This window comes from Plecotus auritus, assembly GCF_963455305.1.
Source record: "Plecotus auritus genome assembly, chromosome: 9".
Lineage (NCBI taxonomy): Eukaryota > Metazoa > Chordata > Mammalia > Chiroptera > Vespertilionidae > Plecotus > Plecotus auritus.
In genome coordinates, this window is record NC_137783.1 from 138,266,247 (window position 1) to 138,292,586 (window position 26,340).

At 49.5% G+C, this 26,340-nt stretch overlaps 1 protein-coding gene across 2 annotated transcripts in view; it reads left to right on the forward strand.

Moving 5' to 3' along the window:
* Nucleotides 1-26,340, forward strand: part of LRP4 (LDL receptor related protein 4) — a 53,054-nt gene that overhangs the window by 11,417 nt on the left and 15,297 nt on the right. The window contains exons 2-29 of one of the 2 annotated variants that reach the window (XM_080642837.1): nucleotides 3,417-3,563; nucleotides 5,370-5,486; nucleotides 5,833-5,946; nucleotides 6,304-6,420; nucleotides 6,759-6,887; nucleotides 7,115-7,234; nucleotides 7,850-7,975; nucleotides 8,552-8,677; nucleotides 8,869-9,003; nucleotides 9,398-9,523; nucleotides 9,871-10,101; nucleotides 12,249-12,405; nucleotides 13,509-13,726; nucleotides 13,866-14,042; nucleotides 14,422-14,544; nucleotides 16,476-16,684; nucleotides 16,851-16,932; nucleotides 17,713-17,818; nucleotides 18,707-18,908; nucleotides 20,486-20,675; nucleotides 20,764-20,895; nucleotides 21,799-21,939; nucleotides 22,560-22,646; nucleotides 22,753-22,924; nucleotides 23,532-23,694; nucleotides 23,816-24,041; nucleotides 24,386-24,689; nucleotides 25,995-26,213. In XM_080642837.1, coding sequence (XP_080498963.1) covers nucleotides 3,417-3,563; nucleotides 5,370-5,486; nucleotides 5,833-5,946; nucleotides 6,304-6,420; nucleotides 6,759-6,887; nucleotides 7,115-7,234; nucleotides 7,850-7,975; nucleotides 8,552-8,677; nucleotides 8,869-9,003; nucleotides 9,398-9,523; nucleotides 9,871-10,101; nucleotides 12,249-12,405; nucleotides 13,509-13,726; nucleotides 13,866-14,042; nucleotides 14,422-14,544; nucleotides 16,476-16,684; nucleotides 16,851-16,932; nucleotides 17,713-17,818; nucleotides 18,707-18,908; nucleotides 20,486-20,675; nucleotides 20,764-20,895; nucleotides 21,799-21,939; nucleotides 22,560-22,646; nucleotides 22,753-22,924; nucleotides 23,532-23,694; nucleotides 23,816-24,041; nucleotides 24,386-24,689; nucleotides 25,995-26,213 — 4,396 coding nt within the window. Of the gene's footprint in view, nucleotides 1-3,416; nucleotides 3,564-5,369; nucleotides 5,487-5,832; nucleotides 5,947-6,303; nucleotides 6,421-6,758; nucleotides 6,888-7,114; nucleotides 7,235-7,849; nucleotides 7,976-8,551; nucleotides 8,678-8,868; nucleotides 9,004-9,397; nucleotides 9,524-9,870; nucleotides 10,102-12,248; nucleotides 12,406-13,508; nucleotides 13,727-13,865; nucleotides 14,043-14,421; nucleotides 14,545-16,475; nucleotides 16,685-16,850; nucleotides 16,933-17,712; nucleotides 17,819-18,706; nucleotides 18,909-20,485; nucleotides 20,676-20,763; nucleotides 20,896-21,798; nucleotides 21,940-22,559; nucleotides 22,647-22,752; nucleotides 22,925-23,531; nucleotides 23,695-23,815; nucleotides 24,042-24,385; nucleotides 24,690-25,994; nucleotides 26,214-26,340 lie in introns of those variants that run through there. The other variant, XR_013959115.1, reaches the window with a different exon arrangement.

Sequence of the window (26,340 nt, forward strand, 5' to 3'; positions counted from 1 at the left end):
ACGATTGAAATTTCTTTTGAGAGCCGAAAACCGACTTCTGCGCATGGGCCACGAAGTTTCAATCGCACTGTACATGCGGGCCCGGACGTGGTATTTTGTGGAAGAGCCACACTGAAGGGGCCAAAGAGCCGCATGTGGCTCTCAAGCCGCAGTTTGCTGACCACTGTCCTAGTCGAATTAGGTGGAAGGACCCACACCCTGGACGCCAATAGGAGCTTGCAGTGTGGCTGGCCAATAACTTTCAAGGCCAGAAGCATAGCTGAGTTTTCTAACTTAACACTTCTTAAAATGAGCACTGCGTTTTGCCACCCGCAGCCATTTGTTTCCTTTTTCCACTCACCATTCTTTCAGCTAAAAAGGGTTAAAAGCTGTCCTTTATAATCACAGCCAGGACTTGAGTGAAAAGGCAGAATTCCACCTCCGGGGATCCCAGAGGGGTAGCAGTTGTCCAGAAGAGCTGACTTTTTGCAGTATAATATGTCTGTTTACTGTATGAATGCCCAAGCCAAGGATTTGCCTGGTTGGTGGCTGCCTGGCCTTCACATGCTGCCGTTCAGATGTTGCTCTGACATGCAGGAAGTCGCCACTCTTCAGCCGCCTGCAACTAACTGGATGCCCACCCGATGGAATGCTTTGTTCCTGAAGTTTGCACGGGAAATCAGGACTTTTGCTATTACTCAGACAAAGGTGGGGGTGGGGCCCTAAAAAGAAGCAGGGAGGGGGGAGCGCTGAAGGCTCCTCTTTTCTTTCAGTATTCCCCTGACTTGCCTGCAGCAGCAGGATACTGCTGTTCTTGCTCTCCCTGTTCTTAAAATCCAGGCCTTTTGGGAAAATTTAGCCTCTGCTTCCCCATACGTGCATTTACTGAGCATCTTTGATGCTCCAAGGCATGAGGTTAGCTTCTTTCACATTTATCTTCTTGTCCAATCCTTGTGTGTTTTTTTTTACAAACGAGGAAACAGGCTTAGGAAGCTAAGTGATCTGGACAAGGTCGCACAGCTGGTCAGGGGAACCCAGGTCTGTCTACTCCAGGGCCCGTGCTTTTCCACTCTCCCCTCCCCCCAATTTCTCCCTCCTCCTCTGTTCTTGTCACCCCCTCACCCTGAATTCCTTGTTGGTACAGCCCCACTTCCTGCTGTGTGTAGCTAGCAGCATTTCTTAACCTCTATTGACATTTTGGGCCAGATAATTTCTTTGTTGTGGAGCCTGTCCTGTACATTGTAGGATATTTAGCAGCATCCCTGGCTTTTATCCACTAAATGCCAGAAATACCGCCAATCACGACAACCAGAAATGTCATCATGCATTGCCAGATGTCTCTGATTTTCCCTCTTCTCCATTCCTCCCCATGAAGGGGTCAGCGTGTTGGAGAGCCCCACCACATGGAGTCCTCTGGAATCCTTAGCCTTTGCTATTTCATCCAGCCAAAGTCCCCTAAAGTAGTGCCTATAGCCTTGGTGAGCTGGTCACACTACAAAAGTTCCTCAGGCTGTGGGGCTCAGGGTCTGAGTGAAAAAGCCCCCATCCCTCCCTTCTCAGAGCTCTCAGAATAGGCCCAAGCCTATGGGGCTGGGCAGCTGGGTCTTCAGCTTCCCTGTGTGTGGTACACTTACAGAGAGACCTGGAGAGACAGGGATACTGGGCTTGGAACAAGGTTTTCCTGTGAGATGTGGAGATGCTGCAGGTCTCAAATGGATTCCTTTGTTTCCACAGGAAATCCTGCATCTTTCTCAGGGCAGCTGATTCTCAGCATGTGGAGGGGGAGGTCAAGGTCTCAGCTGAGGATCTGACGAGAGCTGTGGTCCCTTACTCCAGAAATGTACATTTTGCCTGTAATTTCAGGGCTTCACTGATGCCCATGCCATCCATCCATCCATCCATCCATCCATCCATCCATCCATCCACCCACCCATATGTTCATCTGGGTTAGGAACCCTGCCTTATGCTCACACTCACCCTTGGGGTTGAAGTGGAGAGGAAGGGGCCTAGGGCTCTCTCCTTGCTTTTGGAGGATGGAGCAATACACTCTTTTATTCCAGATCCTAAGCTCTAAGCCAGACTGAGTAATTGTAATGTGCAGCGAGGGTGTACATCAAGGAGATGAGCCAAGATAGAGAGGATGGCTAGGTAAATAGGAAAGGAAGAGGGGTGGCAATTTAGGAGCTGACTCCTTTCCTGCTCCAGCCCAGCCTGAGGGGAGGAAGGGGAGAAGAAAGCAAGGGGGAGAAATGAGCAATGAGGGGTGGCCCCCTTCTTTCCCAGCTGCAGCAGCCCAGCGGGTAGATGAATGCTGGGAGGGGGAGAGTGACCCTGGCAGAACCCTTTGTTCCAGCTAAGGCTGGAGCAGGGGGCACTGAGCCATTCACACGCCATCCGAGGGCATCCTGCTGGGCATTCTGGGGAGGGGGCACAGCAGCCGGTCATGGGACTTGGCCAGGCAGATAGCTCAAGACTCAATAGGGAAGCCCAGCTGCGTGCTGCTGAGGTTGGGGGAGGGGCTGCCTCTGCCATCCTTCCTCCAGGCTGTGGCCTATGCCACAGACAGGAAAGCTCTGAGTGGCTCCACTCACTGTGTCCTGAGGTGGCCTGGTCCCCTTCTCCTTGGGCCCCATTCCTCCTTTTCAAAAATGGTTTCCCGTCTCAAAAGTGAGCTCTGGCGGGGAGGACTCACAGCAGTTTCCCTATGGGTTCCTTATCCCACAAGGGGTCCAGCATTTTAATTCCACTCTTATTTCTTGCACTCCCTGGCCCACACCAAGGGCCTGGTGCTGCTCAGAGGCAAAGCATCTATATCTCAACCTCGTTTGGAAGGGAAGGACATGGAGGTCGCATCTGCCTCACCCCTTCTGTCCCCTGCTCCTCTATCCCAAAAGCACCAACTCTCCAGGTGACATCATTTGTCTCTGAGTCTTTGTGGGTGCCACATAAGAAAGCCTGTCATGCCTTAACAGGTTTGGCTCAGTGGATAGAGCGTTGGCCTGCGGACTGAAGGGTCCCAGGTTCGATTCCGGTCAAGGGCATGTACCTTGGTTGCGGGCACATTCCCAGTAGGGTGTGTGCAGGAGGCAGCTGATCGATGTTTCTCTCTCATCGATGTTTCTAACTCCCTATCCCTCTCCCTTCCTCTCTGTAAAAAAATCAATAAAATATATTTTTTTAAAAAAAGAAAGAAAGAAAGCCTGTCATGCAAGGGGGTACCTGGACTATTTGTAAGCCTAGAGACAGAGGGTATCTTCTTGACCATTTGTGCCTGGAGGAGAGGAAGCCACCATTCCGTGGTCTGCATCTCCCTTCAGTGTCACCACGTCCACCTGGGAGACAGTGGTCCTAGACTTGGCTCCTCTGTCTTCTTCCCTGGGATGGGCTTTGGTTGGATGAGAACTGAGCCTTCATTGCTTCCTTTTGTCTCTGCCCAGGCCTAGCCAGCAGCCCCGAGTGTGCTTGTGGTCGGAGCCACTTCACCTGTGCAGTGAGTGCCCTCGGCGAGTGTACCTGCATCCCCGCCCAATGGCAGTGTGATGGAGACAACGACTGCGGGGACCACAGCGATGAGGATGGATGTAGTAAGAATCTCCCCACTGAACGGTGGGAAGTGGTAGAAGAGGGACCTGGGGAGAGGAGCTAAGACAAGTCTGATGGCGTTTTCTGTGCATCAGCTGCATCAGGCTCAGATCTTTGGATTCTTGTGAGGGTGATAGAAATGACAGATGGGTGGTTTCCTAATAATATATATGGCTCCAAGCCTTGTTTTCCCTAGTTCCCATGGATATACATCCAATAAAACAAACTTTGAGCCAGGCCGGCATGGCTCAGTGGTTGAGCATCCACCTATGAACCAGGAGGTCACAGTTCGATTCCCAGTCAGGGCACACGCCCAGGTTGCAGGCTCGATCCCATGTGCGTCATGCAGGAGACAGCTGATCAATGGTTCTCTCTCATCATTGATGTTTCTCTCTTTCCCTCTCCCTTCCTCTCTGAAATCAATAAAAGTATATTTTAAAAACAAGCAAATAAACTTTGAAATAAGTATAGAGGAAGACACCCTTGGAACTACAGGTAGTCTCTTTAAATAGGTCTCTTTGTATGTGAATATGTGTATGTGTATTGCATGTTTGTGCATTTTTTATGTGCATACAATATACTAATGTAGATTATTCATTTCTTATTTAATATCCTATATAATCACATCTTTTTCAATAACATAAACTTTGTAAGAAATATATTCTCTTTGCCAAAGCCGGTTTGGCTCAGTGGATGGAGCGTCGGCCTGCGGACTCAAGGGTCCCAGGTTCGATTCCGGTCAAGGGCATGTGCCTTGGTTGCGGGCACATCCCCAGTGGGGGGCGTGCGGGAGGCAGTTGATCGATGTTTCTCTCTCATCGATGTTTCTAACTCTCTATCCCTCCTCTCCCTTCCACTCTGTAAAAAATCAATAAAATATATTTAAAAAAAAAAAAAAAGAAATATATTCTCTTTAAGTCTCTCTTTTCCTCTAGTGCAGTGGTCGGCAAACTCATTAGTCAACAGAGCCAAATATCAACAGTACAACGATTGAAATTTCTTTTGAGAGCCAAATTTTTTAAACTTAAACTATATAGGTAGGTACATTGTTATTAACTTAATTAGGGTACTCCTAAGCTGGCCTTTGCTAAAAACTCAAGGGGCCAAAGAGCCGCAAGTGGCTCACGAGCCGCAGTTTGCCGACTGCTCTAGTGTAATAACATTCGCACAACAGGCTAGAGGGTCCTGTCTTGGATGTATAGAAAAGCACTGCTGAGTCAGTTGTCTGGGTTCAGGGGTGCAACCTGCGGCAGCTATGTCTGAAGGTGGCTAATTAGTCTAATAAGAATGAAACTACAATCTGGACCTTATTACCACTAACCATTTCAGCTAATTGTGATGATGGTAAATGGCTCACTTTCATGTAGCACTTTCACATGAGCCCTCTGTGAGCAGAGTATAATTATCCCCATTGTGCAGTCGAAGAACCTACAGCTCAGAGAGAGGACTCAACTTGCTCAGTGTGATAAGTAATGAGTTCTAGAACTGGAAATTGAGCCCAGATGTGTCAATCATCATTTAACAAGAGGAAAGAAAAAAAAAATACACTTCTTTCTCTTGCTCGTGTTCTTCTTACTACTTTCTTAGTGGTTTTGAGTTCCTTGGGCTATTCTGCCTCGTGAACCCCTCACCACCATGCCCTGCTAATTCTCTCACTTCTTTGCTACAGTTTCTGCTCAGCTTCTCCATCGGCTGGGGGCAGGCAGAGGAATCTGGAGAAGGACTGTCATTCAGACAGCCCTGTTGAGTCTGTCTGAATAAGTACACCACACTGATTCCTTTTTCCATTCTTTTTCCCTGGGACTCAGTGCTGCCCACTTGCTCCCCTCTTGACTTTCACTGTGACAATGGCAAGTGCATCCGCCGCTCCTGGGTGTGCGATGGGGACAACGACTGCGAGGACGACTCAGACGAACAGGACTGTCGTGAGTGCTGGCCAGGCGGGCTCTGTTGGCTCTGTTGGGAGGGGATTTTCAATCAGAAAGTGATGTCCCCAGGCCCATGTCAGCCTTTGGGTCTTCAGCTCTTGGTCCCGTTCCGTCACCTCCTCTAGTGGCCAGAGGAGGTCCTCTCCCCACCCTCCACAAGACAGCCACCTGCTCCTGATCCCTAGGGAGCAGGAGCTAAGACAAGTCTGTGTAGGTTGTGCACTGCACAGAGGCACCAACCATGTCCTTAGAGCTGCCTGACTGCTCTGTTCCGCAAGGCTATCTGTTGGGCTCCCAGGCAATGCCCCCACTGCCTGCAGTAGCCTGACTGCTCTGCCCACAGCCCCCCGGGAGTGTGAGGAGGACGAGTTCCCCTGCCAGAACGGCTACTGCATCCGGAGCCTGTGGCACTGTGATGGTGACAATGACTGCGGGGACAACAGCGATGAACAGTGTGGTGAGTGGTTGGCCTGGTCGTGGGAGGAGAGCATAGCAATGACTCAAGTACTGCCCCAACCTTGAACTGCCCAGGTATCATCTATGTGTCTGGAGTAGCTGGAGAAAGGCAGGGGGAGTCCACGAGGGGGCAGGAGGAGTGGCAGAGCATTCCAGACCCCCAGCAATCACGGAGCAGGAGCCTGAGGCCCAGTCTCTTTAGGGCCTCAGCTTTCCCCAGAGAGTCTGCACTGAATCCGTGGTGTCTTGCCAGCTAAGTCAGACCTCCCCAGGATCAGTGAGGGTGAGAATCAGGGAGAAGGTTAAGAGGGTTGCTTGTAGGGCTCCCTCAGGATTGCTGTCCCATTGCATCTCCCAGACATGCGCAAGTGCTCTGACAAGGAATTCCGCTGCAGTGATGGAAGCTGTATTGCTGAGCACTGGTACTGTGACGGTGACACCGACTGCAAAGATGGCTCTGACGAGGAGAGCTGTCGTGAGTGGCCCCAGACCTTCTGCTGTTGGGCTGGGATGGGCAGAGGGCTCTGTCACATGGGCTGAGGGCCAGGCTGAGGAGTGCATGAATAGTGGGCAAGGAGAGTGGGTTCTTAAGAAGCAGCTTCTCCTAGACTGAGCTTGGGTGGAAGCAGGTTCCCCAGATAGGAAGGGAGGTCTCCTTTTGGTCCACCTGAATATGGGAGTCTACAAGGGCCATCTTCAGTGAAGCCTGGTTACATCTCACTTGAGGAAGGCACTCTGCCTGCACATCCTGCCCCCTCCTCTGCCCAGACCTGAGTGTATTCCCCTCCCTACCCCTGCCTTCCTTCCTTCCAGCCTCAGCAGTGCCAGCACCCCCCTGCAACCTGGAAGAGTTCCAGTGTGCCTACGGCCGCTGCATCCTCGACATTTACCACTGTGATGGCGATGATGACTGCGGAGACTGGTCTGACGAGTCTGACTGCTGTGAGTGCTCTAGCCAGCTGGGTGGAGGAAGAGAGGAGGCCAGGCTGGGTTGGCAAGGCACAGGTGCCAGCTGGGGCAGGAGCACAGGGGGGTGGGGGACTTTCTGGATTCCCTGGTTCCTCTTGAGCAGAGATGGAGGAGCCCAAATGCTAGGGCTGTGGCTTTCTGGTCTGCTACGGGACACTGCACAGACTGGCTAGAGACAGAGGCTTGATGTGTTTCCCCAGCCTCCCACCAGCCCTGCCGTTCTGGGGAGTTCATGTGTGACAGTGGCCTGTGCATCAACGCAGGCTGGCGCTGTGATGGCGATGCAGACTGTGATGACCAATCTGACGAGCGCAATTGCAGTGAGTGGGGGACAGTGCTGAAGGTCTGTGCTAGAAGCAAGGAGAGGGGCTGTGGAGCCAAAGAATCCACCACCAACAAAGCATGAGGACAGATTAGACATAACCACCAAGTACAGTTGTGTAGGTTGTGCACTGCACAGAGGCACCATGTCCAAACGGATGCCAGTCACATCATAGACATATGTTTTACACTTATATAGATTTATATATTCATCCTGGCCGTCTTCCAGCAGATGGCAGTAAAGTGTCTTGAGGAAAGGGCACCGTTTTCTAATTCACACCAAGATGCCCCATAGGCCAACTAGGACACTGGTGTCAAGAAGAGTGGCATGGCCCTAGCTGGTTGGGCTCAGTGGATAGGGCGTTGGCCTATGGACTGAAGGGTCCCAGGTTTGATTCTGGCCAAGGGCACATGCTGGGGTTGTGGGCTCAATCCCAAGGGGGTGTGCAGGAGGCAGCGTATCAATGATTCTCTCTCATCATTGACGTTTCTCCCTCTCCCTCTCCCTTCCTCTCTGAAATCAATTTTTTTTTAGAAAAATGCAATTTTGGGTGGCAGGGTGGTGCGTTGGGCTGAAATGGGGCCAGCCTTTCACTAGGCCTTTGCTTTGCCAGCCACCTCCATGTGTACAGCCGAACAGTTCCGCTGTCGGTCAGGCCGCTGCGTCCGCCTGTCCTGGCGCTGTGATGGGGAGGATGACTGTGCAGACAACAGTGATGAAGAGAACTGTGAGAACACAGGTAGAGTCCCGTAGGGGTCCCCCAGACCCCTTAGCCTATAGTTGGGGTGAAGGACAGGCGGAAAGAGGGTGTTACAGTTGCTATTCCAAGGAGATGCTTTAATCAATCTTGCTCACGGCCAGGATTTTTCCTGCCTCTCTCAGTTACCAGTGTCAAATCCAGGTGCATTTGTTGACCTGTATCCTTATGGCCTGTAACACAATATCAGGGCTATGGGTTTCAATTGCCTCCCAGCCAGTGCCTGATGCTCTGGCCTGGTGAGCAAGGACGGCTTTCTGTGGCTGAGATTCCCACCCCCACTCCCCTAGCCACACCAGGTGCGGGGCACACAGATACACTCTCATTCTGTCCCACATCCTCACCATCCACTGTGATGTCCTGAGGAGAAAACAAATGCAGACATTTAGCCAGCCCTGTCTGAGCTGTTTCCTGCCTGGGACCCCGACCCTCCCACCTTGAGTCTCATCTGTCTCCAGCTCGCCTTAGAAAATGACAGGCTCCCATCGTTTTGTTGACCCAAGCTCTGCCCTGCTGTGACCTGACCCTCCCTCCGGCCTTCCCTCCCTTCTTCTCTAGGAAGCCCCCAGTGTGCCTCGGACCAGTTCCTGTGTTGGAATGGGCGCTGCATTGGCCAGAGGAAGCTGTGTAATGGGGTCAATGACTGTGGTGACAACAGCGATGAAAGCCCACAGCAGAATTGCCGTGAGTGTCCCTAGTGGGCGGGCCTGGCCCATGGTTTGTGGCTGAACCCCACCCATACAGTTCAAAGAGAATCCTCCCTAAGGACTCCAGCAGCCTCAGGAGCTGTTCTTCGTGGTCCAGGTGGAATGCCAAGTTGGCTCTCTGGGGGAGGATTCTGGGCTCAACTCCCATCTCTGGCTTGGCTGGCACAGGGCCCCGGACGGGTGAGGAGAACTGCAATGTGAACAACGGTGGCTGCTCCCAGAAGTGCCAGATGGTGCGGGGGGCAGTGCAGTGTACCTGCCACACCGGCTACCGGCTCACAGAGGACGGGCACATGTGCCAGGGTGAGCTGGGACTGGTTTGGAGCAGGGCCAGGATGCTGGGCAGGGGTGGCAAACAGGCAGCTGTGTTTCCCATGGGTCAGACATTTGACGGACATGACCTCATTTCACCATAACAATAACCATAAGAGGTAGGGATTGTCCCTTCCATTTCACACATGGGGAAACTGAAGCTCAGAGAGGTTAAGTAACTCATTGAAGGCCACAGAGCTGGTGAGTAGTTGGGATTCCAGCCCAGGTCTGCATGACTTTGAAGCCCTTAACCACTTGTTATCTAGCCTTCCCACTAGATCTAGAAAATAGATGGGCATGTGGGCAGGGAAACAACTAGTCAGCCAGGGAGTGGGGGTGTGAGGATGGCAGAAAAAAGAGCTCCTGACGTGCCCGGTCCCCACAGATGTGAATGAATGTGCCGAGGAAGGTTATTGCAGCCAGGGCTGCACCAACAGCGAAGGGGCTTTCCAGTGCTGGTGCGAGGCAGGCTACGAACTCCGGCCTGACCGGCGCAGCTGCAAGGCTCTGGGTAAGGGTTGTTGGCATTTGGCTGGGTGGGTAGAAGTCTGAGTGTGGAGACAGCCAGGTGCTCCAGTGCTCAGCAATTTGCTGAGAGCTAGAAATATTTTCAGCTCAGGAAAACGGAGCTGTGAGGTGCATTTTGGGCCCTCCAAAAAGCCTTGCTGGGGTGGGATACGGTGGGCTGGGCTGGGGGAGTACACTTTAGAAGCTCCCAAATTGTTAGTACTGATGCCGGCAGCTTGGGATATGCCCTAATGGACCAGGGGTGCCATCTGTCAGCCCAGAAGCTGGGGTGCATGCTGAGGGTGCAGCTCTGGAGGCCAGTGGGGGCCCCATTTCTATGCCATGTCCCAGGGCCGGAGCCTGTGCTACTGTTCGCCAATCGCATCGACATCCGGCAGGTGCTGCCGCACCGCTCTGAGTACACACTGCTGCTCAACAACCTGGAGAATGCCATCGCCCTTGACTTCCATCACCGGCGCGAGCTTGTCTTCTGGTCAGATGTCACCCTGGACCGGATCCTGCGGGCCAACCTCAATGGTAGCAACGTGGAGGAGGTTGTGTCTACGGGGCTCGAGAGCCCAGGTAGGAAACCAGGCTCTGTGGGGTGGGGCAGGTCCACACCATTTGGGAAGTCACCATAGATAGATCAGGCTAGAGATTTGTAAACCTTGGGCAGCAGAACATCTTTTTCTTCCAGTGAAATTTTGCATGGAACTAATATTGATAACATTTGTTAGTATACTTTAATTTTATAGGTTCAGATTTTTGTCATTTGCTTGTTATTGAGGTCAATGAGTTAGAATAATGAGACCATTATGATGAATGCAATCCTTTGAAATCAGAGCTTTATGGATGACAGTTAAATTTCTATATCAGCTTTGCATCCAGCTTAATTCTGAAATTTGTTTTGATTGCTTGGTATTAAGAGTATTCTGATTGCCTGGCTGGCATGGCTCAGTGGTTGAGCATCGACCTATGAACAAGGAGGTCACAGTTCGAATCCCAGTCAAGGCAGATGCCCAGGTTGCTGGTTCAATTCCCAGTGGAGGGTGTGCAGGAGGCAACCGATCAATGATTCTCTCTCATTATTGATATTTCTATCTCTCTCTCTCCCTCTCCCTTTCTCTCTGAAATCATAAAAAAAAAATATTTTTAAGAAGAGTATTCTGATTGAACCAGATAAATACACTGAGTGGCCAGATTATTATGATCTCTGAACGCATAATAATTTGGCCACTCAGTGTATATATATCTACACTAATGAAAGAGAAACATGCAAATTGACCATACCTCCGCTATGCACACAAGCCACACCCACCAGCCAATCAGGAGCAAGTATGCAAATTAACCCAACCAAGATGGTGGCAGCCACAGAGCAAGCAGGAGGCTTGGGTTGCCCCGACAATGGAGGAAGCCAAGCTTCCCACCCACCCTGGCCGAACCTGGCCTCTGCTCAAGGCTACAAAGTTTCAATTATAGAAGATAAATAAATCCTAGATACTTGCTTCCAGCCGGCCCTGGCCTCCGCTCAAGGAGGTGTTGAAAAAAAAAGAAAGGAGGGCTGGGACCTTGGGTCGCTGGGGGGTGATCAGGCCAGGATGGGATGGCAGGGGCCATTGGGGGTAAGCAGACCAACAGGGGGGCCAGTTGGGGGTGAGCAGGCTGTCAATGGGGGTCAGTTGGAAGTGATCAGGATAGCAGGGGGGGCAGTTTGGAGTGAGCAGGCCAGCAGGGGGCCAGTTGGGGGTGAGCAGGCCAGTGGGGAGGGAAGGTGGGGGTGAGCAGGCCAGCGGGGGGGGGGGCAGTTGGGGCGAGCAGGCCGGCAGGCAGAGTGGTTAGGGGCAATCAGGCAGACAGGCAGCCAGGTGAGCGGCTGGAGCCAGCAGTCCCGGATTGTGAGAGGGATGTCTGACTTAGGCCCGATCCCTGTAAACCAGAAGTAGGACATCCTTCTAGGGGTCAGATTGGAGAGGGTGCAGGCCGGACTGAGGAGCAACCCCCTCCCCCTATGCATGAATTTCGTGCACCAGGCCACTAGTATATATATATTAGAGGCTCGGTGTATGAATTCGTGCATGGGTGGGGTCCGGCTAGCCTGGCCAGGGGGAGGGGACATGGGCGGTTGGCCGGCCTGCCTGCTGATCAAACTCCTGGTCGAGGAAACAATTTGCATATTAGCCTTTTATTATATAGGATATACACTGAATGGCCAGATTATTATGCATTCAGAGATCATAATAATCTGGCCACTCAGTGTATATCCAAATGTCTACAGATGGAAAAAAAAAATCACAGCTTACTTGGCAGTTTCGGGCCATTGTACAAGCAGGTGAAGTGGATTGGAATTCAGTATTGAGCACAAGTTGACTCAAATAATGGATCTTCTGAACTGCCTAAGCTAAATTTGCAAATCGCTGAGCCAGTGCAGTGTAGGACCCTCGGTGTAGTTCAGGGAGCCAGAATTCAGGAAGTGGAATAGGGTTGGCTAAGAGGAGGAAATGCATGATCTGGAGTAGTTGCTTGACTTTTCTGTGCCTCACTTTCTTCATCTTCATGGGTTATTGTAGCCAGCTCACAGACTTGCTGTGCTGATTAAATGTATGTAAGTGTATGTAAAAAAATGGTTAATACACTGCCTGGCCCAAGAAACTGCTTCGTGCCAGAGTTTACTCTGGCATGGATAACCCGGACTGGATCCCTAGCAATTTCCCACTGCCTCTTTCTACCAGGAGGCCTGGCTGTGGATTGGGTCCACGACAAACTCTACTGGACTGACTCAGGAACATCAAGGATAGAGGTGGCCAACCTGGACGGGGCCCACCGGAAGGTGCTGCTTTGGCAGAACCTTGAGAAGCCTCGGGCCATTGCCTTGCACCCCATGGAGGGGTGAGTGAGTTGTGTCTCAGTTCCTAAATCCCTCTTGCAACCTCTAGGGACAGTTCCCAGGCCACTTGGGCCAGACTTTTTTGGGTTTTAAGAGCATGGGCTCTGCACCCAGGCACACCTGGCTTTGAGTCCTGGCTCTGCAGGAGCTGGCTGTCTGGACTTAGGGTAGTTAGTTTATCTCTCTCTCTCGGCCTCCATTTACTCATGTCTACATTGGTGATATGAAGCATTCTTACCTCCTAGCTGTGTGGAGATTAAATGAGATGATGAATTTTAAATGGCATAACACATTAATTAAGTTATAGGTGTTTTTTTTTGTTTTTTTTTTAAATATATTTTATTGATTTTTTACAGAGAGGAAGGGAGAGGGATAGAGAGCTGGAAACATCGATGAGAGAGAAACATCGATCAGCTGCCTCCTGCACACCTCCCACTGGGGATGTGCCCGCAACCACGGTACATGCCCTTGACCGGAATCGAACCCGGGACCCTTCAGTCCGCAGGCCGACGCTCTATCCACTGAGCCAAACCGGTTTCGGCGGTGTTTATTTTTTATTATTAGCTCATAAGGTTCAGCTAATTAAAAATAACTTTATTATTAGAAGAAAAGTCTTCTGAAATGGAAGTTGTTAGCCTCTGGCTTTTGAAAATTCAATGCAGTCAATTGAGGGGAGTGTCTTCTAAGATCCTGCAGTTGTAGGTCAGCTATTTTAGAAACTATGTCTGTGTATGTGTGTAAAATACAAAAGATAGTTGTGGAGAATGTGACAGAGAAATTCCTGTTCTAATATTACGTTAGGTGGTCAATTCCATGAGGGCTGGAATTTTTGTCTGTTGTTCACTGCTGCACTCCCAGTGCCTAAGATAGTGCCCTCCCCATAGCAGATATTGCAAACAAAAAATTTGCTTAATGAATAAATGCCCTGTCTAGAGACATTTAAATGAAAACAGTTAAAAAACACTCTCTGGACCAAACAAAATGTATCTCCTGCCAGTTGGGGTCCCTTGTGTTTACTGGATAAAAAGCCCCTTGCCTATTTCTATCCCAGCTAACTACCCACCCTCTACTGCCTGTCTCTCAATGTCCCATTCTCTCTTCCCAGTACCATTTACTGGACAGATTGGGGTAACACCCCCCGCATCGAAGCCTCTAGCATGGATGGGTCTGGACGCCGCATCATTGCCGATACCCATCTCTTCTGGCCCAATGGCCTCACCATTGACTATGCTGGGCATCGTATGTACTGGGTGGATGCTAAGCACCACGTCATCGAGAGGGCCAATCTGGATGGGAGTCACCGCAAGGCTGTCATTAGCCAAGGTGAGGTCCTTCCTCCCTCTTCTTCATCTCTCATCCTCCTTTCCCCATCCTGACTGCCCAGAGCCTTGGCAGTGGGTGAGATTTGTGCAGGGACCAGGCAGGCCATGTCTGGACTGTGGTTCTCTTGGACTTTCCCCAGGCCTCCCGCACCCCTTTGCCATCACAGTGTTTGAAGACAGTCTGTACTGGACAGACTGGCACACCAAGAGCATCAATAGTGCTAACAAATTTACTGGCAAGAACCAGGAGATCATTCGCAACAAACTCCACTTCCCCATGGACATCCACACCTTGCACCCCCAGCGCCAGCCTGCAGGTAAAAAACTGCCCACCTGGTGAGCCTCTGGTGCCTCTGAGAACCTTCCCTGCACCTGTCACAGTTGCCATTGTTTCTGGCCAGGAAATTTGAGGTTGGCACTGACGTGGACTAATTCCTCCCTCTGCTGGACATTTAAGGTGGTACAACATCAAGATTCATGAAAGACTCATTCAGTTTCCCTGTCCCTATCTAATTCAAGCAAACATTTAAAGAGCATCTCCTGTGTGTCAGGGGTTCACAGCTCACAGCTGAAGCCAATATAAAAAATAATAAGACATAGTTCCTCCCTCCAGGGAGCACACACCATAGCCAAACCCCTAGCCTTGGGCCCACCTTTAATCTTACCTGACCCTCTTGTTCTGGGCTCTTTGAGCAGGGAAAAACCGCTGTGGGGACAACAATGGAGGCTGCACCCACCTGTGTCTACCCAGTGGCCAGAACTACACCTGTGCCTGCCCCACTGGCTTCCGCAAGATCAGCAGCCATGCCTGTGCCCAGAGTAAGTGGGTCTGGGGCACCTGCCTCATTGGATGTGCCATGTGAGGGGGTTGGAAGGAACAGGGATACGAGTTTAAAGGATTGCCTGTTATGGGGAGGAGCCAGGCTCCTCATGTAGCCCCTGGAGAGGAAGAACGTAAGAGGCCAAGGGCTCCTGGGTCAAAGCTGAGGGCCCAGTAGTAGTTGCTAAAGTTTCAGTGACACCACCTAGTCAAGTATGAATACCTGCAACCAGGCTTCTGTATCATCTCACCAGGTAGGATACTTTTTCTATAGGCAGCAAGAAGGTTCCAGGCCATTCTAGAAAGCAGGGGAATGGTTTCCTATCTCTTTACCTTTAGCCTCACCCTGTTAAAGAGTTTTTTTCAGCCCCTAAACCAGAGAGAGAGAGAGCCAAGATTAAGGCTCTGATGATGCCCGGTATACACAGGCCCTGGATAAATATGTGCCTAACAGAGAAAGACAGTGGGACTCCCTGGCCACTCCCTGAACTGCTACTTTGTCTTTCTTTAAGCTCTTGCAGGGGCCTTGCCTTGAGAGGGTGGACCTGTCTAGCTCAGAGCCACAGGTGACTTTTCCTAAGAATAGTCCAGAGAGGAGTGATGCAGGCATGTGGCATCACCAGCAAGGGGCCTGGAAGAACTCTTCACACACCAGCAGCTTCTCTTACTTACCGCCCTGTACCCACTGACCCTCTTATCTCTGGCTAAAATCCAATTGCTCATGGGATCTGGGTCCTTTCCTGGGATTAGGAAAGCTATTCAGAGGAACAGGGGCCATACTTACTCAGCACACACTGGTTGAGGACCTAGTTTCCCTGCTTTCTTTTGTGCCCAGCTCTTCCCATATTGTCTTAGTGAAGTGCAAGAGGTTTCCCTAAGGATTTTCCTTTAGGGATTTCCCAGATCCTAAGCAGGGGTCCTCAAACTTTTTAAACAGGGGGCCAGTTCACTGTCCCTCAGATCGTTGGAGGGCCGGACTATAGTTTAAAAAAAAACAAAACTATGAACAAATTCCTATGTGCACTGCGGGCCTGGGAAGAGTTGGCTGCTAAGCAGGACAGGCAGCGGCACCCGGCGGGCAGGATAAATGTCCTTGGCGGGCCACATGTGGCCCGCGGGCCGTAGTTTGAGGACCCCTGTGACCTAAAGGAAGACAGTAAAGTTAGGCAGGAAGTGCCTTTTCAGAAATGTATCCTGGGAAACATTTGGACAGTACAGAATAGAGGCAGGGGGTGGAAAAGAGCGAGATGGGGAGAAGCTGTGTAAGGGAGTGGCCAGGGCTGCTGCTCTGGAGTCAGACCTGAATTAAGTCCCAACTCTGGTGCTTTGTAGCCAGGGGATCCTGCACAGGTTACTTCACCTCTCGTAGTCTCAGCGTTACTCTCTAGAAAATGAGAATAAGAATAACACAAACCACAAAGAGTTGCTACGAGGGTGGAGGAGACAAGGCAAGAAAAGCACCAAGCTCAGTGCCTGGCATGGAGTGAGTGCCCAGTGAACAGTCACTATTGACTCAAGTGAAGAGAAGAGCAAGAGGAAGGGATCTAGATGATGAAGTGCATCAGCCAAAACCCTGAGCAGACATAGAAATCATAGGGGTAGGGGTGAGAGTCAGCGGCTATGTAGCCAATGCACTGAAGGAGATGGAGCAAAGAGTTGAGAAAAGTTGAGATGAACCTGACAGATACTTAAACACGATGCACTGCTATGCCCTGGGGAGAGTCTATTTCCATTTGATCCTAAAGTTCGATTCTGCCAGCATGGGCTGCCCAGTGCTCAAAGGGGGCCTGAGGTGTGAAGCGTAGGGGACAAAGGGCACCAGGTCCCAGGAGGTGTGATTGAACCAGATGTCACACAGGTGAGCGTCTATGTCTGTCACTGTTATTGGATTTAGAGCATTAAAAGAAGACCCCTTTCGGCCTTTGATCAGGTCTTGACAAGTTCCTGCTTTTTGCCCGAAGGATGGACATCCGTCGGATCAGCTTCGACACAGAGGACCTGTCCGACGATGTCATCCCACTGGCTGACGTGCGCAGTGCTGTGGCCCTGGACTGGGACTCCCGGGATGACCACGTGTACTGGACAGATGTCAGCACTGACACCATCAGCAGGGCCAAGTGGGATGGAACAGGACAGGAGGTAGGGCCCAGTGTGGGCCCAGGCCCTCGGGCAGGGCAGAGATAAAGGGGTAGAATCCTCCCTCTCCTGGGTAAGGGCTTCCCATACTTTCCCCAGTCTGAGAATTGGTGACGTTTAGGCCCCAGAGCTAAGTCGAGTTGGTGATATAGCTTTGCTTCCTGCCCAGGTGGTAGTGGATACCAGTTTGGAGAGTCCAGCAGGCCTGGCCATTGATTGGGTTACCAACAAGCTGTACTGGACAGATGCAGGTATGTACTGGGTAGCCATGGCCTGGCTCTCTGGGACTCCTCTTACTTAAAATCCTGCCCTAAGGTAGAAGGAGCCCAGTGCCCCTCCTGGGTCACTTCTATCTTGACCTGAAGTCCTTGGAAGGTCAGGAGTGGTTGGGCTGCTGCAGAGCTAAAGCTAGAAGCTCACATTGATGGTTTGGCATTTGCCAATCAAATGGAAGCTACTTCTGCTAGGTAGCTGATGCCTGAGAATGTTTTGAAGCATTACAGATAAGGCAACTGTGCCCTTTGATTTCTCTAATCACTGTCCTGGTAAAATGCGGATTTTCTATTATCCAGGTGAGTTTGGGAGGCAAGGGGAATGCCTTAACCAGAGCAACTCAACGTGTGGTCCCTGGCCCCTCAGCATCAGCATTACCTGGGAACTTGTTAGAAATGCAAATTCTCGGACCCTACCCCGGACCTGCTGAGTCAGAATCTTTGGGGGTTGGTTCAGGCACCTGTATTTTAACAAGCTTTCCTGATTCGTATGCACACTAGAGTTTGAGGAGCATTGCCTTAAATTATAGGACAGAGTGGGTTGCTTGTGTTGAGGAAGTGTTGCTCTTCAAATAAATGGAGCTGGTCATTTCCTTAAACTTCTTCTCGAAATTCATTTCACTAACTATCCATTGTACATCTACCACAAAGTATTTCTTGAGCGTCTACTACATGCCGGGCTCCATGCTTGGACATGGAAGGTGAGAGGATGAACGACCAAGACTAGAGTTAATATCTTTGCCCCCTACTTCTTGGTAGGGACAGACCGGATTGAAGTGGCCAACACAGATGGCAGCATGAGAACAGTACTCATCTGGGAGAACCTTGATCGTCCCCGAGACATTGTGGTGGAACCTATGGGCGGGTGAGCACCTGCTCCTTTGGAGTGAGCCCCACCCACTTTCCAGACCTGAGTACTAGAGGGGAGTCTGGAGGTAGCAAGAGCGGCCAATTCTATGGGAACACCAGGAAGCAAGGGCAGCTGTAGAAACCACAGAGCATAGTGACAACTCTGTCTCCTCAGTGGACAAGGAAACCTTTAAATCATTCCATCGTTTTATTTTTATGTTTTATTTTTGGTCTGCTTATAAAAGTAACTTGTTGTTAAAAAAAATAGGTAAATAAATCTATGGAAAGTAAAGATTCCCTATAATCTCACTCTCCAGCAGTAACCATTGTTAACAGCTGAGGGTATTTTTCCCAGGCTTTTTTCTACGTGTATATATACATTTGGTGGTGGTGGTGGTGGTGGTGGTGGTGGTGGTGGTTTTGGTTTTACAACAATGTCTTACTGCTTTGTAACTTGGTGTTTTCACATGGCTATATATCTTGGATATCTTTCCATTTGCTTATGTATATTATATAGATCTTTCCATGTGATGATATAGATCTATATATTGTTCTTCTTAATGATTATATAGAATTCTGTTAAATTTACGTACTATAATTATTTAAGTCATCCAGTTGAGGAAACAGTTCTTATCCCCCATCCTCATTTCCCCTCTTTCTTTATTCCCAAATAGGCCTTATTTTCTGAGCACTCTTTGAGCCATGGGCTCTGCCTTTATTAAGACTCTGTGATAGTGATAGAATATATAAAATCTTCAGACAGCTCTGAGCCCACGGCAGGGCTGGAGACTGAGACAGGAGGCTAAGAAGCTATTGCAGACAGGAACCCTAAAACCCTAGGTACTCTGAATCCCCACTGGGTGTTAACTGGAAGGCTTGTGAGACCTCCCTTGTCTGTGCCCAGGTACATGTATTGGACTGACTGGGGTGCAAGCCCCAAGATTGAACGAGCTGGCATGGATGCCTCGGGCCGCCAGGTCATCATCTCTTCCAATCTGACCTGGCCTAATGGACTAGCCATTGACTATGGATCCCAGCGGCTGTACTGGGCTGATGCCGGCATGAAGACAATTGAATTTGCTGGACTGGATGGCAGCAAGAGGAAGGTAAGGGTGGCACTAAGGCATATTCCCACAACCCTGACAGCCTTTAGGGCATCACTCCTTGCTGGCAGCTGACAGGAGCTAGGGGGACCTCAAGGGTACCCAGTATGAGATGTATGATATTTCTCTAAGGCTGTGGCTGCCCTTCAGAGCCCAGGGGGCCCTTCTGTGCTTGCTGATAAAAGGAATCTAGGAATTCGTGTAGATCGTGAGCTGGGGATATAAGTGATTTCCTAAGAAACAAAAACAAATACTAATTAACCACCAGTTGCACCATGATCTCTATTTGTTTTTGTTAATATTTATTTTGGTATGTCAAATTTACAGAAAAGTTGCAAAAACAGTCAAAAGAACCAATAACTAACATTTTGCCATATTGTTGTATTATTCTCAGTCTCTATTTCTATCTATAACACATACACACACACATTATTACTTTTCTAAGCAATCAGAAATTAAACTGGAGACATTCTGTCCTTGACCCCAAAATATTTAGTGCATATTTCTTAAGAACAAAGACATTGTCTTACATAATCACAGTACAAAGGTCAAAAATCAGGAAATTTAACATTCATACAACGGTACTATCTAATTACAGTCAATATTGAATTTCACCGCCAATTGTCCCAATGATGTCCTTTATAGCTTTACTTTTTCCTTTTTCTTTTTTAGTCCAGGATACAATCCCGAATCACAATTGTGTTTAATATCACAACTCTTCAATCTCTAAACTGGAATACCTCCTCAACCTTTTTATGTCTTTCTTTTTTAATGTATTATTTTTTATTAAGGTATTATATGTTTTTAATGTATTTTATTGATTTCAGAGAGGAAGCGAGAGAGAGAGAGAGAGAGAGAGAGAGAGAGAGCTCAGTGATGAGAGAAAATCATTGATCGGCTGCCTCCTGCAAGCCCCACACTGGGGATCGAGCCCACAACCCGGGCATGTGCCCTGACCTGGAATTGTACCATAACCTCCTGGTTCATAGGTTGATGCTCAACTACTGGGCCACGTGGGCTGGGCTTTGTGTCTTTCTTGACCTTAGTATTTTTAAAGAAGAAATGCCAGTTATTTTGGTTAGAATATTCCCCAATTTGTCTGCTATTTCCTTGTGATTAGATTCAGATTATGTGTTGGAGACAGTCATACTACATTAAGTGAAGCCAAGTCCTGAGTTCTCAGTGTGTCTTGTCAGTAAGGCACAGATCTTGACTCATCACATTATTGTGATATTAACTTTAATTGAGTCATTAAGAGGATGTCCATTGTAAAGTTGCTGCTTTTTCTTTTGTAATTAATAAACAATCTGTGCAGATACTTTGAGATTATATGAATAATACATGACTTTTTACAATCATCGCACAACCCTTGGAACCAGGCATTATCACAGTCCTATCACAGATTGGCAGGCTAAGGCGCAGAGAGATTTTGATAACCAGCTCTTGCACAAGGTCACATGAAGTCACACAGCAGGCAGTAGTAGCCAAGCTGCATTCCGGCTCCTTGCCTGAGTGCTCAGGCACTGCTGAGTACTGTGGGACCTTGCTGGGGGATGACACACATGCTGGGTCCCTGGTAGGTGCTGATTGGAAGCCAGCTCCCCCACCCGTTTGGGCTGACCCTCTATGAAGAGCGGATCTATTGGACAGACTGGCAGACCAAGAGTATTCAGAGCGCTGACCGGCTGACGGGGCTGGACCGGGAGACCCTGCAGGAGAATTTGGAGAACCTCATGGACATCCACGTCTTCCACCGCCGGCGGCCCCCAGGTGAGCAGCCCTTGGCCCATACCAGGTTCTACTTGGCCTCCCTGTGCTTTAGTCCTCATTATTGACCCCTCTCCTCCTCCCTTCCCAGTGACCACACCATGCGCTATGGAGAATGGTGGCTGCAGCCACTTGTGTCTTCGGTCCCCAAATCCCAGTGGCTTCAGCTGTACCTGCCCCACGGGCATCAACCTGATGCCTGATGGCAAGATATGTTCACCAGGTGGGTCTTAAGCATCAGAAACCTGGAGGGAGCCTCTTAGGGAGGGCCAGTGGCTCTCTTCCTTCCCTGTAGATGGACTCCAATGTGGTCTGAGAACCCGTGAGTCCTGGTGCTTCTAGAGTTTTAGGGGAGAGACAGAGCTTTTAGAAAAAAGGAGAGGTCCAAGACAGAGGCCGGGGAGCAGGTAGACAGGATTGGAGGCAGGCCCCAACTAGTTCTTATGGTGTCTTCATGCATATTCATAAAAGATGCTCCTCTCTCAGACACTTTATTTACATCTGTTGGAAAATTGTCATTATATCCTGATTTGGTTAGAGTAAGTTACTTTAGTCCCAGCTGCCCCAAATCGCTCATAATGAATATTAAAATGTATGATATCTACAATGTGATGGTGCTCCCCTTAGGTGAGGTGCTTTTGTGAGAAGCAGGACCTGGCTGCCCAGGTTTTGGAAGTCAGTGTTTCTCCCTAGGGGACGCTGCATGGTGGGCTGCGTTGGAATTCTAACTTCCCAGGAAATTTAGTTAGAAAGGAACTGTGAATTGTGCCTCCCAGGCTGGGGGAAAAGCCCTCTCTAACTTAAACATGAAGTTCTCAAAACTTCCTGGTAAAGGGTCCTTCAAAGAGAGTCCTTCTATAATATTAATAAAGAGCTATCATTTATGACTGTATCAGACTCTCTATACAGTGCTGTCTGTACATGATCTCTTTTAGTCCCACAGCCACCCAGGTGTGGTCCCCGTGGTCCAGATATTGATTCTGATACACAGTTTAAATAAGTTGTCCAGGATCACTCAACTAGAATCCGACAGAGCCAGAGCATGAACTTCAGTTTGACTCACTCCAAATCCTCTTCATGGCTATGCTAGGGTGACTGTCCTTTCCTTCTTTCCCCACCTGGGCAGGCATGAATAGTTTCCTCATCTTCGCCAGGAGGATAGACATACGCATGGTGTCCTTGGACATCCCTTATTTTGCCGATGTGGTGGTACCAATCAACATTACCATGAAGAACACGATTGCCATTGGAGTGGATCCCCAAGAAGGTCTGTGTGGCCCTCCTTTCCCCTGGCCTTCTGTCCCTGCCCTACAGCAACTGCTATCCTTGCTTTCCTTACCCCCTCTGCCTTCTGCTAAGAACCTGGGGGCTCACCATTCCTTCTGGCACAATGTCAGCCCTATCTCTATAGCTCTTTCTCTTTGGTTATGAGGGCAAGGTTTCTGGCCCTCTTCTCCCTCTCTGCCAAGAGCTATCCTGCTATGACATTTCTACATTTCTTTTTTGTTTTTTAATCCTCACCCAAAGATATTTTTCTATTGATTTTAGAGAGAGTGGAAGAGAGAGGGAAAGACAGAGAAATATTGATGTGAGAGAAACACATCAATTGGTTGCCTCCTGCACGTGCCCCGATGAGGACCCTGGGCCGGGGAGGAGCGTGCAACTGGGGTACGGGCCCTTGACCGGAATCGAACCCGGGACTCTTTGGTCTGCAGGCTGATGCTCTATCCACTGAGCCAAACTGGCGAGGGACACATTTCTGTTGATTTCCTTGCTACAGATTACAGGGCTCTCTGACATGCACTAGTGTCTCAGGGCCTGAGTCAGCTGTGCATGTCCCTTAGTGGGGGTAGAGGGTCCAGGCTGAGCCAAGCCTTCCCTTTCCAGGAAAAGTGTACTGGTCAGACAGCACGCTACACAGAATCAGCCGTGCCAATCTGGATGGCTCACAGCACGAGGACATCATCACCACAGGTGGGCCTTGCTCCCAGCCCAGGGACCGCCTGTCTGGCTACAGAGCTAGGAAAATAGCCCATCTGTTTTAAGGCAGGAGCCAGTGTGCTCTCTTGACTTCCTGCAGGCCTGCAAACCACAGATGGGCTCGCAGTGGATGCCATTGGCCGGAAAGTATACTGGACAGACACTGGAACCAACCGGATTGAAGTGGGCAACCTGGACGGGTCCATGCGGAAAGTGTTGGTGTGGCAGAACCTTGACAGCCCCCGAGCTATTGTACTGTACCATGAGATGGGGTGAGAGCTGGCTCTGTGACTGATCACAGGATGGGTCAGCTTGGCTGGGGCTAGGGATGGGGTGAATGTAGGCAATGGAGAGCAAGTGCGCTTCACAGAGAGCGACCTTCTGCGGCTGTTTCACTCTCTCTGACTCCTTTCAGAGTGGCAGCATAGTGTAGAGGTTAAAAGCATGAGCCTTGGACTCAGAAGTCTGGGATTCAAATTCCTTCACCATTCAGGGTGACTGTCCTTTAGCTGCCTCTGTCACTTTAAGTTCAGTGTTTAACCTCTCTGATTTTCCTTACCTGTAAATGGAGATGAGTCACACCTTGTGACTCTTGTGAGGATTAAGTGAGATAATATATGGAGAGTACTTTTTCTTTAATAGTGGTAAAAAATATTAATTTACCATCTTAACTATTTTTAAGTGTACAGTGCAGTTGTGTGAACTTAATTCACATTATTACAAAGCAGATATCAGGAACTTTTTCATCTTGCAATATACACATTAAGCAACAACTCCCCTTTTGGCATGTGAAATTTTTTCATAGGCTTTGGCATATTATAAATACTTACAATATCCAGGCGCTGAGGGAATAACCAGCTAGTATTCTTCTTTGCCCAGGTACATGTACTGGACAGACTGGGGAGAGAACGCCAAGTTAGAGCGGTCCGGAATGGATGGCTCAGACCGGACAGTGCTCATCAACAACAACCTGGGGTGGCCCAATGGCCTGACTGTGGACAAGGTCAGCTCCCAACTGCTTTGGGCTGATGCCCACACCGAGGTGAGAGTCCTGCTCCTGCTGCTTCCCAGGAACCTGGGAAGACGGGAGATGTCTGTTTGGCATCTGCACCGAGAGCTCCTAGTTTACTGATAACCAGTCCTACCCTCTCCTTCCTCTACAGCGAATTGAGGTCTCTGACCTAAATGGTGCCAATCGTCACACACTGGTGTCACCTGTGCAGCACCCATATGGCCTCACCTTGCTCAACTCCTATATCTACTGGACCGACTGGCAGACTCGGAGCATCCACCGTGCTGACAAGGGTACTGGCAACAATGTCATCCTGGTGAGGTCCAACCTGCCAGGCCTCATGGACATCCAGGCTGTGGACCGGGCCCAGCCACTGGGTGAGAAGACCCCCTAGGTCTGTGAACCAGAGCCTGTGGCTTTCTGGGGGTATCACAACATCAGAGAGCACAGAGATTTCTTTATAATCCTGGAGACGGGGACCTATCTAAGCCCCTTCCAGGATCAGGCTGTGTTCCCTTCTGGTATGGCTGGTACTACAACTGCAGCATGCTGTCACTTTCAAAGGACCCCTGGAGACACTCCTGCCCCTTCTACCTCATCCCTGCCAGGCAAACCCTGTTATTTAGAACAGCCAAAAATCAGGCACAAGAAACTTTGTAAGATTCAGACAATATTCCAGGCAGGGTGTCCAAACTCATGCTTTTCTCTCTCTCATCACCAGGTTTTAACAAGTGTGGCTCGAGAAATGGTGGCTGCTCCCACCTCTGCTTGCCTCGGCCCTCTGGCTTCTCCTGTGCCTGCCCCACTGGCATCCAGCTGAAGGGAGATGGAAAGACCTGTGATCCCTCTCCCGAGACCTACCTGCTCTTCTCCAGCCGTGGCTCCATCCGGCGTATCTCACTGGACACCAGCGACCACACAGATGTGCATGTCCCTGTCCCTGAACTCAACAATGTCATCTCTCTGGACTATGACAGTGTGGATGGAAAAGTCTATTACACAGATGTGTTCCTGGATGTTATCAGGTATGAGTATCCCTGAAACCTCCAGGGGCCACAGGCCTCCTTCCAGTCCCTGATGGGTGAGGTTAGGGTCTGTGTTGACCTCTAAATGGACTCAGCGAGTTGACAACTTAGATAGTGAGTTCTGATCCTGACTTGTTCACTTTGTAGTGTTATCACTTACAACAGAGTTTCAAACTTTTGGGGTTTTGTGTGCTATTGTTTTTTTTGTTAATCTTCACCTGAGGATGAGGATATTATCCATTGATTTTAGAGTGGAAGGGAGGGAGAGAGAGAGAAAGAAACATCAATGTGAGAGAGACACATTGATTGGTTGCCTCCTGCACACGCCCAGACTGGGCACTGGGATCGAACCTGCAATCCAGGTATATGTCCTTGACCAGGAATTGAACCCGCTACCCTTTGGTGTGCCTACTGATGCTCTAACCACCTAGCCATACCGGACAGGGCCTTTTGGGTTTTTTGTTGTTGTTGTTGATTTAAAGATTAATAGAAGCTCAGTTTGTAAAGCAAAGGAAAAGATCAGATGTCAGGCTGGGGACCTGGAGCCTTTAATCCCTACTACCGGGCCCTGGGATTGCTCCTAGGATCTTCTAAGACTCATTGAAGAATCGGCCGTGTAGCTAAACCATGTATCTGTATTGTGAAACAGGAGCACTGGCCAATACCAAGGTTTGTGGTTGTTCACTAGGTTTTTGTTTTGTTTTGTTTTGTTTTCATATTTTTGTTTTATTTTTATTTAATATTTTTACCCAACACAGCTGAGGAAAATGGTGTTCTGCCATCAGTAAGAGGGGTTTACCATGCAGAGATTCTCATGTGCAAGAACAAGGGCACTCTCCTTCGTTCTCCCTGGAGAATCTCATGCTGGGGGCAGGTGGGCATATGTTTAGAGAAGTCCCCACATGTTTGTGATATGCCCCCCTATCCTGAATTCCCTGGCGTAGGACTTCTGTAATAATACACATGTAGGTTTTTCCAAATTGGCCTTTTTTTTTTTTTATAATGGCTCCCTAGCAATCCTTATCTCTTCCCTAAGGTATATGGGGAATTATTAACCCTTCTCTGGCAAGACATGGACCTAAATGCCCCCCTCCCTGTTTACAGCAGAAAACACTCTATACTCCTAAGAAGTATTTATTCTGAAAATATTTTGAGTACCTACTGTGCTAGATGCTGAGGAATGCACTTATAGATGCTTGGTCTCTGCCTCTATGGAGCTTACAATATAGGGGGATACAATTATGGGAACATGGATTAAAGGGGTTTCAGTCTGGTCAGTCATCCAACCCTGGGCTCTCCCCCAAGGCGAGCAGATCTGAATGGCAGCAACATGGAGACAGTGATCGGGCAGGGACTGAAGACCACCGATGGGCTGGCTGTGGACTGGGTGGCCAGAAATCTATATTGGACAGATACAGGCCGAAATACCATTGAAGCATCAAGGCTAGACGGTTCCTGCCGCAAAGTGCTGGTCAACAACAGCCTGGATGAGCCTCGGGCCATTGCCGTTTTCCCCAGGAAGGGGTAAGTTCTTGGCCTGCAGAAAAGAGACACAGGGGAGAAGGGCCTGGTGAAGAGGCCAGTGGAGGATGCCTATCTATTAGTGGTATCGGTGTGTCCTTTGTATTCTTTCAAGCTCTAAGTGCCATCT